We start from the raw sequence: 13,666 nt of genomic DNA, 5'->3' as shown, positions 1-13,666 counted from the left end.
CCCTTCTTTGACCAGAGTAACCAGATCTGACAAAATCTGGGTTTAATGCTTTCCATAAAGTTAGGTATGAGTGACCTGAAGTAGACTGAAAGCAGTTTCTTCCATCCATAGCTCGTTTTTGTACAAATTGGGCCTGTGCACTTAATGCACCGTTTACTGCTGCTTACTGCTTGTTTCGAGGGAATGTACAAAGAATTCAGCCATCTCCAGGAGCTTCTTTGTTGGAGCAGCAGATTTTTTTTTGTTCTGATCAGCCAAGAATTCCCTTCAACCTATTTTCTGCATGCTTGAGAAATCCTATTGTGCTTGCTGAAATGAAATTTTCTGCTCGCTGTTATATTGCCAATCAATACACAAATCCAATATACAGTCAACTCATTACACAGCAGTATATAGAAAAACAATATTAATAAATCAGATTTATAATAGCAGCGCATGAAAACCCATTCAGTTCCTTAAGTAGACATACTCTTTGCATAGGTTTCTTTGCAAATCTTTAGATCAAACTTCTTTTGTAGCCTGTTTTCTTGTAAACTCCTACGTTTTTTCATATAGAGGATCTGTAATTTCCATGTCCTCATATCTAAAAGGAAGGGTTAATGCCACATTTTCTGTTTACTGAAAGGATGCCAATCCTGTTTTCTTAAGGCCTTTAAAGCACATACAAAATATAATTAATACCAGGTGCCCTGTAAACAAAAGCTGACTAAACACCTTTCATATTCATCTTTTTAATTCTTTCATTCCTGAAGTAGAATATTGCTTGTGTGGCCATCAGAATGATTAGTGGAGGAAGAGCAGTGCTTCTTGGAGTAGGAAAGAGGAGCAGAAACTCCTCTCTCCAAAACTCCAGAAACTCCAAATTGATGACTGGCAGACTGTATAATAGCCAGTACATACGAAAGACAGCACAGTGAGGGAAGGCTATAGTAAGAGCCTATATGTCAAGCAAAAGACAACATACTAAGTGCAATACAGACAGCAGGAATAAGTAAAAGGTTTAAGTGAAACAGGAGTGATGTGGCAGTGTAGGAGAGATGTTGGGAGTCAAGGGAGAAATGAGTGAATTAAGATACTGGGTGTGAAAAATAGGCAGAGCAAGTACCAGTCTAGGTCAGGCAGTTTAGATCGCTTTAGACTGAGGAAGAAACCAGAGGCAAACTGTGAGGAACTGGGAAGCAGAACCTGAAGAGGTTCTGATGAAGAGGAGCTGGGAGAGAGGGTCAGAAAACAGTGAGCAGATGAGGGCATTCCTAGAGAGAAATGGATCAAAGCAAGAGATGAAGTGCCACAGAGAAACACATCTCATGCCACTCGTGCCATGTTAGTGCAAAGTGTCCATTTCCTTTCTAGAAGCAGCCAAAAATTATAACTCATTTCTAGTCAGTTTAGACAATTTCAGGTATCTGACATGTAAGTATTAAAAAAAATCTCTTGTATGACTACTGCTGCAATGAAATCGAATAATAAAATAGACAGTATAAACATAATAACATGCTGTTAGTATTTTAGAGCTTTTTTTCCTTGTGTAATCCATCATCCTGCTAGCTTGGAATCTGTAAGTCATATTATGAATTTTAAAAAGTGCAAGTCTTTTCATTAAAGACTTTAAGATATGTAGAGCAAAGTAAAACAGGAATTTATGAAAAAGAAAGTGCCTATAATAGAAAATCTTTGGGTTCTGCTCTTATTACCCACTTCCTGAGAAGGACTATATTTTTTTGTATGTTTGTTAAAGTAGCTGACTCACTTTTAATAGTTTTCCTATTGAAGGAGTATAAGACTCCTTCATTTTGAGAGGTGAATGTTTATGCTTCCTGTTATACCCAGAAAGGAGGAAAAGTCATTTACTCACAGAGACAACAGAAACAAAAAGCAAACAAGCAAAAAAAATGGAGCCTTTTTGCAAGCTGTGGTGGCAAGATGGAACAAGTATGTGCCATCCCTTTGGGGAGATAAAATAAAAGTGATTCTCCCAGGCTGGAAACAGGGAGTCCTCTCCCTGCTGTGAGAGGCAGCCACACTCAGGCCCTGAGCCAGCTCCAGTGAATGAGGCTTTCGGACCCGGCACAGTCAGGACTTTATCAGAGGAGCAAAAGAGGTAGCACGACTTGGGGCATGTAGCCTCCCACTTCAGGGCTTTGCATTAAACTTCAAAACAGCATTTCTGACATATTTTGTCAGCTGATGTCTTAGTAAAACCACACATCGTATGCCAGCTACAACAGCACAAGTCTTTCACTGTGTGACCTGGGTACAGGGCTTTGCTCTGGGACCACATAGAATAAAGTGAGATTTCTCAGGTTGCGCCTCTTTGGCTTAGCACACAAAAAATTAAACAGGACAAATTCTTTCGGTAACCTGACACTGGATTCCATTCATCGTATTAGCAACAAATTTTGAGAGCTGGTCTCCATTTCTTTTAGTGAGAACTTTAGAAGTGATTGTGTAAGTTTCTACTTTGTAAATATGTATGTGCAAATACATATGTATACATGTACGTATACATACACAATCTGCTAACTCACATGATCATCTCTAAATAGATTTCTAAAAACATGCCACCTGAAAGTTGTATCTATATATATAGATATGCACACATTTGCGTAACTATATAAATAGAAATTTCATGTGTCGTATTTTTTTCAGCTATCTCAACTATTTTCACTGAAAGCAAGAATATTGTTCTCATTCCTGCTCACTCCAGAAAGCTTTTTGTGTTTGGAAGTACTTTGTGCTATTGTCAAAATGGCTTGAAGTATTATCAAGTATAAGAACTGCAAAGGATGGGTGTTGGAATCAAAGTCTACAAAGACCAACAGGCTATGAATTAATTTCCATGCTTTTTGCAATGTACAAAACAATGTTTTTTATTCCCAGCTAACTCCTCTTTTATTGTGCACAATTCAGAATTCAGAAACAAAAATAGTCTATACAAGTAGTTTTTCTCTAACTATAGTCCCATATAGGCAATATTGCTTTCAGGAAATTCAGTCAATCTGTCTCTATTTGACTAATACTTCTGGCAATATAGAGCAGGCTTTATGCATGTAGCCAGATATTATCTACAGTGTTCATATATTTTCCTACTGAAGCAAACTTCTCAGTCTGGTTTCATGGTGGCTAGAATAAAACTTTATTTCTTTGGTTGCCTTTAATACTAGGGACCACAAGGGCCTCAGGGACCGGTTGGATTCCCTGGACCAAAAGGACCTCCAGTAAGTATCTTTCTAAATAAATATATGCAAAGCAAGAATGTTATTTTTCATACAGTGTTTCTGAAGTTAATATTTGAAGGTTTATTTAAGTGTCATTTTGTGTATAGATTATAAATGGGCAAACTTCCTCCAAGTTTATGGACCTTTAAGGTTATGACAAGAACTCACTTGGATATTCACAACAGTGGCTGAGCTTATGCAACTGGGAAAGCTTTATGACTGACATTCAACATCATATACTGAACTGCAAGCTACTTAATGCCAAAGTTCAGGTGACGGGCTGAGTTAAAGAGAAGGCAGAATATCTTTCTTAAATGTTTATTTCCTTTGAACATAAGAGTCTTTAACAAAAATGCAGAGGAAGAAGACATTCATTAGTAATAGAAATGCACAGTAGAAGTAGCACATTTGAGGTTATCCTGTAAAAAGTATACTACCTTTCATATACTTCTTGGTTCATAAATGTATTTATATAAAAACCCTTTTGTCTGGGTTAGGTCTGTTGTATTTACTAATTCAAGACTTTAGCAGTTCTAGATCCAGCTTTGAGCTTTATTGATGAATGACAGAAAACAGTCCTCCCAAAATCCATGATTGTGTACAAGAAAACCAGACACCACACCAATACAAACTGAAGAAAAAATATTTATATTCCCTAGTTAGATCTTTACCTGTTCATTGAGGATGCGAATTCTATTATTTTCTCAATCTGATTAAATTTCCCTTGAGTACCTTGTACAGAGTAGACAAGCAAAATCTTTAGAAGAATTGGCATGTTATGACGTCAAAAGAAATTCACGTTTTGTGATGACCTTGCTGGAAAGAAACCTATAGGAATTACTAAGCTAGGAGTACTAAGAATTTTTTTAAAATCTACTTCCAGTGCAAGCTTGGTGCAAAAATCAGAGTTGGCATCTTTCAGCAACTTAAAAATACAGCATAATGTATGCCCAATGGCTACTGGAAGGGGCACAAGGTGGGAAGAAAGGCAAGTAGTTAGATGTAGAGAGCAATACTCAGTGTACATAAAATTCCTGTGAGCCTCGCTGTGCTCACTGGAACTGTGATTTTTTTTTTTTTTTTTTAACCCGAGTATCTGCTATTTTTACTTCCAGCATCAAAACCTACACCTTCACACATGCTCTCTTCATGCTTTATTTTGCTTTAACTGGAAAAGAGAAGTGAAGGAGAAGTGTAGGGACTTTGCATGGTTTCTGAAACTATGGAAATCCATTTTGGTTGTCCCTGCATATTGCAACGCAAAAATCTCTCTGCAAACTCTTAATGCACATCAGGGAAGAAACAAAGCAAGGAAAATGTTAAAATCGTGTGTAGCTGATATGAGAGCACTTAAGCTGTGCTGGAGACTGTCCTGAAAAAAAATGAAGACATTAGAAGATTCTTATTGCTAGTAGCACACTGAGAATGGCTGGGAAATGCTCAGGTTTCTTTATTTTTCAATTTCAGGGCCCACCTGGAAAAGATGGCCTGCCTGGGCATCCAGGACAGCGCGGCGAGACGGTAAGTAAATGAACTCGACTGTGCTGGCCTTGTAAACCTACTAAAGTCATGAGCTCATGACCAAAGCTATAGAGACAACTTGCATGAAAAAGGGACGAGGCTGGGACTGAGAGATAACAAGACTGTGGCTTTCTTATGGCTTAGTAGCTTAGGCTTGGGATAGGTTTATTTTGTTTCTGTGCTGTAAGGATGAGATTATTCTTGACTATGCCCTGCTAGTAATGTTATTGGGAGCTTAAGTAGGTGTAAAAGTAAGAAAACTTAATACTCAGGTATTAACTTTAGTAAAGGTTTGCTAGGCAATTACTATATGGTTCTTTTCTCACTGGATGTCATGTAACAGAGCATATTAAAATATATTAATAATGCTAAGCTGCTATGCTATGCAACTTAAAAGCCAACTCCTTCAGAAGGTAGGATCAAGAATGATTCAGTCAGCCAAAACCAAGACAAATTTTGAAACAGTGTAATCTTAAAAATCACAGTGAATAAACTCTGACAGCATAATGAAAAAAAGAAAATTAACATGTAACATTTTTTAGTGCAATCACTTTTTGTAAAAAAAAAAAAATACCTTTGTAGTGCCAAACCTTATTAATGTATCACTGAAATAAAACAAGATTCTTGCTTAGTTCTTCAGAACTAGAGAAAGACTGTGATTAATTTAGAGAGAAGTGTCAGCATATAGAGTATGTTTAGGGTTCCGCTTGACTAGAAATCTACTGTACTTATTAAATTGAAAATAATTTCTAATAAAAATGAGATACTCTCTAAGGGAACTGTAACTGCAATAACTAGTTTATTTTAATTGTATAAACAAGAGAATATGCATACTTCATTAAAACATATGTGTCTGGCAAATTAAAGTTACAGTCATCTCTTGATGAATAATGCTTTTTTTTTTCTGACACCTGTTTTGGGTATTCCTAGTCTTTTGTGCCATTAGAAGCTACCTGAACCACTGTTTAAGATGGAGGAAGCTCAAACTGTTTTGTAGTCTAAAAAGAGAAAAAAAAAAGAAAAAAAAAACACAGTTACTATTTTCCCTTTATTATTTGTTTATTGAAACAAGAAACTAGAAATGGAAGATGCAAAATGCAATAAAGCTAGTGACTCTGCCTCTTTGTGATGTTTGGATCAGGTCCCTCTGGGTTTAATCACTACTTTGGTGCTGTGGATCTCATTTGGAGTTAGTAGATTTGCACTGATATAAAACTTGAATAATTCAAAAGCAAATACCACTCTGCAGCATTGTTTACTGCCCTGTCTGTATGTGTACCCAGGCCAATTATTTTAAAAGCGTTTCAGTACATGCACACACACACACACACACACACAGAGTGTCACACAGTTTTTCATGGATGCAGTTTTTGTAGAAAACCAGACTTTTTAAAATGAGAAGTATTTTTTTTACCCTTTTTATAGTCATTACAGTTGTGTTAACTTGTTAATCTAAATTCCTAGGTTGCGCTCTGCAGCTTGCCTATGGAATAATAATATATGTTGGGCGCTACTGAAGTAAATATTAGAAGAAAAAAGACTATAACGTTTTCTCACAGTAAACCTTTGAAAAACTGCCAGTGTGTGTTAGAAGTCCAGAGACAGGAACAATACTATCATGATTAATCATTTTCAGTGATGTCATCCACAGATTGGCAGGAGGCATCAATTCAGGAGATAACTAAGTTGTCTGATATTATGCAAGAATTTAGTGTTTCATGTCTATGAAAGCCTGTAGACATAGAAATGTAGTAGCTATTTCATATACTAGAATTAATCAAGGGCCTGGTTATTTCTTACTGAAATAAATTCAGTTTTATTACATAATCTATCGCAGGGAATACTGGGGGCGGGGGGGAAAGGAGGGTGTTATTCATGTGTATGTAAGGAACTGATAGACTACCACAATTTGTTTAATACTACACATTTTTGAAGAACTCTTAGGATGTTATTGAATGTACTGGAAAGGCTTCATGTGTTCTGCAAACCTCGAAATAGAAGGTCTTCTCGGGGCACTTTGAGGAAATGAGTTATTTTCAGCATTCCTTTTTCTTTCCTTACAATAGGCTTCAGAAGTAGTTTTGGCTGAGTAAGGGAATGAACAGATGAACAATTCTATTTGTGTCAGTTCTGATATTGAGCCTGGAGAGCAAAGAGGTTCTTTGGTCTTTGTTCATAATGTAGATCACTTCAGAGATCTGAGTGAGAGGGACTAAAGAGTTATAGCAAAACTGAACTGCTATAAAATCTGGCTGGAGGAAGATATAAAAGCCTAAACCAGGTCTGATGGAACAGGTTTAACATCAGTGAGACTGTATCCTGAGGAATGCTGAATAGGGCCCAACATCTATAACAAATATGGGCCACATGACACCTTTGTCCTTACACAGGTGAGCAGAGAAAGGGGACAATATAGAATGTATGGGACCGTATGTGGGACCCTGGATGTGATAAAGCACTAAATGCTCTCTCCCATCTTCATGCAGCAACACACTTATAATGTGTGTGAACGACATGATATAGCGGGATTCCAAGAGGCAACCAGGACTACTGAAAGCCAGACTGTCATTCAGCTTATTGGCAAATTCTAGGCAAAGTCTGGGGACCTTGATGAGAGCATATTCTATAAAATTTCTCAATTTTTTGGAAAATTGCCCCCAAAACTTTCGCTATCTATTCTTTGCTTCTCACTCTTCTGTCATCATCATAGTTTCTCATTAGCCTCATCCTTTTTTTTTTTGTATTCATGCTGCTCTCTTTACCATCTCTCCATTCATCTTCTTTGACTCTCTATTTCCTTCTGTTTTCTTTCTTCCTCATCTCTTTATCTTTAATGCCTCTCCAGCTCAACCCACCGTCCGTGTGTTTCCTTAAAAAAAGTTCCATTTCACTTTGGTTCATAAATTTTACATATATATATATATATGTAAAATGTACTTTCGGCTGTCTTTTAGCTACATCAGACATTCAGGCTAATCACATTCACCTAGAGAGATCTGTAAAAGTGACAGGTAGTTTCACTGTAGTGCAGTCTTAGACTGACTGGAAACGACCGAGCTAAGAAAGATTAATCAGTATTTAAGTACACGCAATAAAAAAGTGTGTTGCAGTTTTAGTTTGTGAAGAAAAGGAGGTAACACAGAATTGCCCTTTATCCATTTCAGCACAGATAGTAGTTTTGTTCTTCTGAATTTTCTGCTGAGTAACATAACTTATTCTTGTTATTTCTCAGGGTTTCCAAGGGAAAACTGGTCCTCCTGGTCCTGGTGGTGTTGTTGGCCCTCAGGTACAGCATTTGGTTTCCTATCTAACTTTATAATACTAATGTTTAATGGTTATGTTATAGCTGCTGCATCAGGCAGCTTTAAGCTGTATTAAAAAGAAGATATTGATGGATATATCAACTTCAGAAGCGTGAATATATATATATATATACATATATATATATATAACAGTTTTAGAAAGATGTCCTTTAGCAGTCAATGATTCCACAAAATATAAAAACATTGGGATTACTATTCCAATTTTTATATGTCATGTTGTCTTTATTTGATCATAAAGTTTATGGTTTGCAGAAGTCAAGAATGCAGAATGAGATCTCTAACAATAATCAGTTTAGAAGGAACAATACATTATGTGGCTTTTTAGTCAAAGGCCAAATTTTGGTCGTTTTTGGACTGTAGAGAGATTCACTATTTAATCTGATTTTACTTATTTGCAGTAAAAATATTGGATTAGGTATTTGAATTTCATAGGCTTTTTTGGATGATGCCAGTAGTGAAAATTTTCTGCTAGTGAATCTAAAAGGATATCTTTCAACTCTCCTACCTTCATATTGTTCATGTTATTCAGAAAAAACAGCAGTGCTTCAAGACAGGCAGAGGCATGTCCACCGTCCTCTCTGTAAAGTCCTCTCATGTGCAAAAGCAGTGTATTTCATTGCTTAAGGAGTAAGGTCAGGATTTTGCTCTGTGGAAGCAGTACAGCTGTGTCTGCAGGCAGAATGCAATGAAAGATTTATTTCATGGCATAAAGATATTTTGTAAGTCAGCTTTGCCTGGAGGGGAAGGTGAGGAATGTATGCTAACCAGTGAACATATTGTTCTGTAACGGATACTCAAAACAGCTGGATATTAAGATTCCTCCTCCCTCCTTTCCCCAGCAAAACCCGTTAAATACCTCAAGATGATGGAAGTTTTTAACTTTTGTGCTTAGGGTCCTACTGGTGAAACTGGCCCGATCGGGGAAAGAGGTCATCCTGGTCCTCCTGGCCCACCAGGGGAACAAGGCCTCCCAGGTGCTGCAGGAAAAGAAGGTGCTAAGGTAGGATGTGGCTTCAAGAAAGAAATGGCGGGGAACAGAGAAAATGATGACATTTCTATTTGTCCTAGAACATACAGAATCATATCAGAATAAAATTATGATTTACACTTTTAACTCAGTAACGAAGACTGGAAAATTCCTATTTCAGAGCTGCTTCTGCTCTATTTGAAACAATGAGAATTCTCTTTGAACCAATAATTACCATTTTTTCTAATAATAATAACAAAAATGCTTTTACTGCGGAAACATAGTGGTTACATAGTTCATTTTAAATGTACATTGTAACTTTTTTATGAATATATATTTCAAAACATACTATGTTTTGCTATGTTTTTTGCTATATGTTTTTGCTATGTTTTATGTTATACCTAATACTGTATTTTGTCAAATCTTCTTATAAATTTAAACGTATTGATAAAGTAGTGAAGAGCATAAAAGAATTGGTGGATAAATAGGCGAGGGTGTAATCTTTTCCTGTCATTAATAAATCCATGTCTGGTATTTCATTTTCACTGCTCATTTAATGACTAATATTTGCATTTAAAAATTTTCTATTTAATCGATTTGTTTTTTCACAGGGAGACCCGGGCCCTCAAGGTATTCCTGGGAAAGATGGACCAGCAGGTCTCCGTGGTTTCCCTGGGGAAAGAGGCCTTCCAGGAGCTCAGGTATGATATGAGCAGTGCAGCAGCTGGCACAGTGTTTAGAAGAACACAGGAGAAGAGTGAATTAGCACTCCTACTTCATTAAACCTTCTACGGTGCCTAAAAATGAATGCAATAAGAGAACACAACCAACAGTACCAACGGTATCTTGGCTATAAGCCAAGAAGGAATTTATTCAGTTGCTTGTCCTAGAATTTTACATTCTTTGTTACATATGTTGCAAAAAATAACTTTTTTTTTTTTTTTTTTTTTTTTTTTTCATTTTAGGGTCCTGCAGGTCTTAAAGGAGGGGAAGGCCCACAAGGCCCACCTGGCCCCATTGTAAGTAAACATAATTTAATGGGCATATAAAGGGTATTACATAGTAACCTTTTTTACTCTTTATATACTGTGATATTCTGATCACGGTCCATAAAACAGCGGGCAAATATGTGTGAAAATAAGCGAATGATATTTTTTCCTACTAATTGCCACAGTAATAATCCTATCCTCTAAGGACTGTGAAGGTTGTGCATATCTGAAGCTTGCTGCTATCAGTAGGTGCAAAATTGACTTGTTCAATGCTTGCTACTTCCAGAAGTTAATTTTGATATAAAAGGAATGTTTGGTAGTAGAAAATCTACAGGCACTAGATAACTGGATTTTGCTGTGTTCGGACTCATATAGTTGACCCAACTAATGTCAAATCTACTGCTGGTGTTCTGCATAGTCTGAGTTGTGATACCAGGAAGTTTGTACATCAAATAAACAAACAAACCTGCAAGTATTCTGCTCATTTGTAATTACTATATAGTTGAAAAATGTTGCAGACTTTGTTCCATTCTGTTGCTATTATTTTTGATTATTATTATTTTACAATATGACACAATTTTCTGGGGAAATCCCAATAGATTCTGTTCACAGAATCTTAAGTCTGGATGACTCAACCAACTTAAAATAGATAAATAAACAAAAAGGAATACATGCTAATCCTATTTCAAAGTGCTTTAAAAGTAAATGATGTGGCAGCAGACATACTATATCATTATTTTTTCTCTATTTGCTCCACTTTAAAATTGTTTTCAATGAAAATTTAGATCCTGCAAGAACAAGGAAAATTTGTAGAGCAACTTTAGGAAAGGATGATGAGCATTGAAGGGAGAAAGAGACTCTTGTTTCACAAAAGTAATAGGCAGTTCTAGACTCTCATTGACTTGTTTATGCAGGAAAAAGAGTGACCCCATAAACACCATTTTTTGAATATGTAAAGAGCTGATGCACTAAGCAATTGCTCAAGAACTATAAGAAGCTTAACTAAAACCACTCATTGCTTTGAAGGCTTTATCTTCACTGTACTTCTGTGTGGACCATGATTAAAAACAGGTCCAGTAAAACTGTTATAAATGAGGTTTGCCTGGCTAATGACTAATGCGTAAAATCTTTTCACCAAGCTATGTGTGGGTTTGTATTCCAGCAAGACTTTGTCATACAGTAATATTATTTCCCAAGGCTTTAGTGTGAGCATATGTATAAATGTGCTTACCAACTTGGTGTGGTTGTTTTTTATTTACTATTAAGATAGAGGTAAAGCAATGGCATGTTTTTATCTTTCAAAAAGAAAGTTTTTCTCCCTTGACTAGAGGTAATGGATTTTTTTCTAGATAATGCTAGGATCAAAATCCATATTTACATATAGATTTTGCTTCATGTTTGGACTTCTAGTATTCATACTTCTACCTCTTTATTCAACTGGTAATTATCAGTTGAAAGGCATTTGAAATAGGGCACCTGCTTGAGTTAATGACTTTGTTGTCATTTTCATGCAAGGAAGCACTGAGATTCAGAACATGGTACACTTATTTCCCAACGTGAAGTGTGCAGATTTTGACAACTGTCTAGTCAGTTCAGCTCTCTCTATTCGGTGCTATTGAAGTAGGAGAAAAAAAGCAGCACAGCGTTTTCTGTTAGGCAGAAACTGAAATTCTATGTATTAGAGAGGAAATTCTATGTATTTCAACAATAAAGCTCCCCTATAGCCCAACAATTCATATGGAGATTAGAATGCATTAAACGGGAAAAATGTAATAGAAAAATTCTTGCTTTCAGAAAAGATCTGCTGTAGCGTACTTTTAATTAAGCTTTAAATCTTGATTTACTTGTTACTTGGAATTGTAAAATTAGTTATTGAATTTTTAATATCTTTAAGCTTTCCTTCTTTAAATAAAAACATGTTTTGCCTGTACAGTTCTTTTTAACACGTTGCAGTGCGTGTACTCAAAAGGGACTGAACTAAAGCACAACTCCTGAGCTTTCTGCCTCTCACCTTGTTCCTTTTCTCTATAGTGGCAACTGTAATGCATAATGCATACATTCCACTGAAAAATACCATGAAAATTACCAAAAGAAATCAAATCAATTAATTCAAAACACAATGAGAAAGCAAAAAGATTGTAATATTACTGTATCCACACAGTTGCTACTTGTGATCTGGTATTTCCCTTGCTTTATTATTTGCTTGCAATATACAATGTTTCTTAATCTGGGTTTAGAATCTAACAAAAGAGATCTGTACAAACGGGTTGTTCAGAACTCTACTGAGGGCAGGGTAACTCCCCAGGGAGGTAATAGTCCATCTGCATATAATATAATGGCACACCAGATTCATGGCACCTTTGATTTTTTGACATTAAAAATATTTACTGTATGAAAGCAATCAGACAGACCCCCCTTCCCGCCCGCCCCAAAAGTGGGACACCATGACTTGTATACAATTTATATATCTTTACTTTTCTCACATAGTTGTCATGTTTCTATTTTCAGGCTTTCAAACATTCAGGTAGCTGGAAGTGAAACAGCAGCTGGTGAATACAATCAGAAATGAAATTTCAGGACTACCTCTAATACACTGCCACTAACAATGTCAGGCCACAGCTAGCATGAAGTATACCCAGAAATACACTGAATACAGGTATCAGGAGCACAGTACCACCTGGTTCCCTGTACAGATCCATTCCTTTGGGGTCACACTTCCTGGTAAGGTAGACAAAGATGTATTTGGGAAGCTCAGATTTTTTTCATATTTTTCTCCAATCTCTTTTTTTTTCTGAGAACTAAGTGGTAGCAGGTATTTTGGGCAGAATGGAAAGAGACATTTTCTATTTCATATAGGGCATCTCTTCATTAGTTTTATGTCTGCCAAGTATGCAAGGATTTCACTACAGAGTAATAGCCCTGCAAACCAGATAGCTTAGGCACAAACACCACCAAGTTGACCTACTATTTTTCCAGAAGTCCTCATGTCCTTTTTTCTATTTCATCTTTAATTTCATCATCTTTTCATCTTTAATTGCTAACTTCTTATCTTAGATGTGCTTTCCAGTGAAAGCATCTAATACCAGGCTTCTGTGCATCTGCAAAGACCACAATTAAGCCACAATAGTTCACGCTTTTCACAGCAGTTCGTAGCAGACCGTGAGCATCAAGTGGTCCTAAAATATTTTCCAGTCTATTTTTAGGCAATGGAGGGTACATACAGTAATGACAAGTGTAATTATAGTGGAGTCTTCATTTGGAATTTGTAATGAGAAGAGGATTCATGCCAATGGGTGATTTTCCTCCAATTCCCTGCCAATAGCAATTGTAGCACATATACTCAACCATAAACTTTATATTTGGCTAGTGCCTACATCTGCAAACACACCAGAAATGCCTGTTTTAAACACTGTGCATGCCAATTACTGTGCTTAGAGACATTTATACAAAAAGATGCATGAATGCACTCAAGAGCAAGGTCTTTTTTCTTGTTTTTAATGGTTGTCTTTTATCTGCTATCTTTGTCTTCTATTTGTTTTCTGCCCTTATACTCCTGCAGCGAATGCTGAATGCTGATGAGAGGAAGCTCTTTGGATTGTCAAGCAGTCATTTTCATTAGTTCAGTTGCAGATAGGATGCCTAAACAGG

General features: G+C 36.5%; 1 protein-coding gene across 2 annotated transcripts in view; it reads left to right on the top strand.

The window, feature by feature from the left end:
* COL11A1 (collagen type XI alpha 1 chain) overlaps nt 1-13,666 on the top strand; it is a 131,698-nt gene that overhangs the window by 80,266 nt on the left and 37,766 nt on the right. For both annotated transcript variants that reach the window (XM_088524355.1, XM_088524354.1), the window contains 6 exons: nt 3,165-3,218; nt 4,686-4,739; nt 7,972-8,025; nt 8,955-9,062; nt 9,641-9,730; nt 9,995-10,048. In XM_088524355.1, the coding sequence (XP_088380481.1) occupies nt 3,165-3,218; nt 4,686-4,739; nt 7,972-8,025; nt 8,955-9,062; nt 9,641-9,730; nt 9,995-10,048 (414 nt within the window). The remainder of the gene's footprint in view (nt 1-3,164; nt 3,219-4,685; nt 4,740-7,971; nt 8,026-8,954; nt 9,063-9,640; nt 9,731-9,994; nt 10,049-13,666) is intronic.

The sequence above is a fragment of the Tinamus guttatus genome, unplaced genomic scaffold, assembly GCF_059628265.1.
Source record: "Tinamus guttatus ecotype Peru unplaced genomic scaffold, ASM5962826v1 Tinamus_guttatus_pri_ptg000211l, whole genome shotgun sequence".
Classification (NCBI taxonomy): Eukaryota; Metazoa; Chordata; class Aves; order Tinamiformes; family Tinamidae; genus Tinamus; species Tinamus guttatus.
The sequence above is the reverse complement of the archived record's forward strand: the minus strand, read 5'-3'. Positions and strand labels throughout refer to the sequence as shown.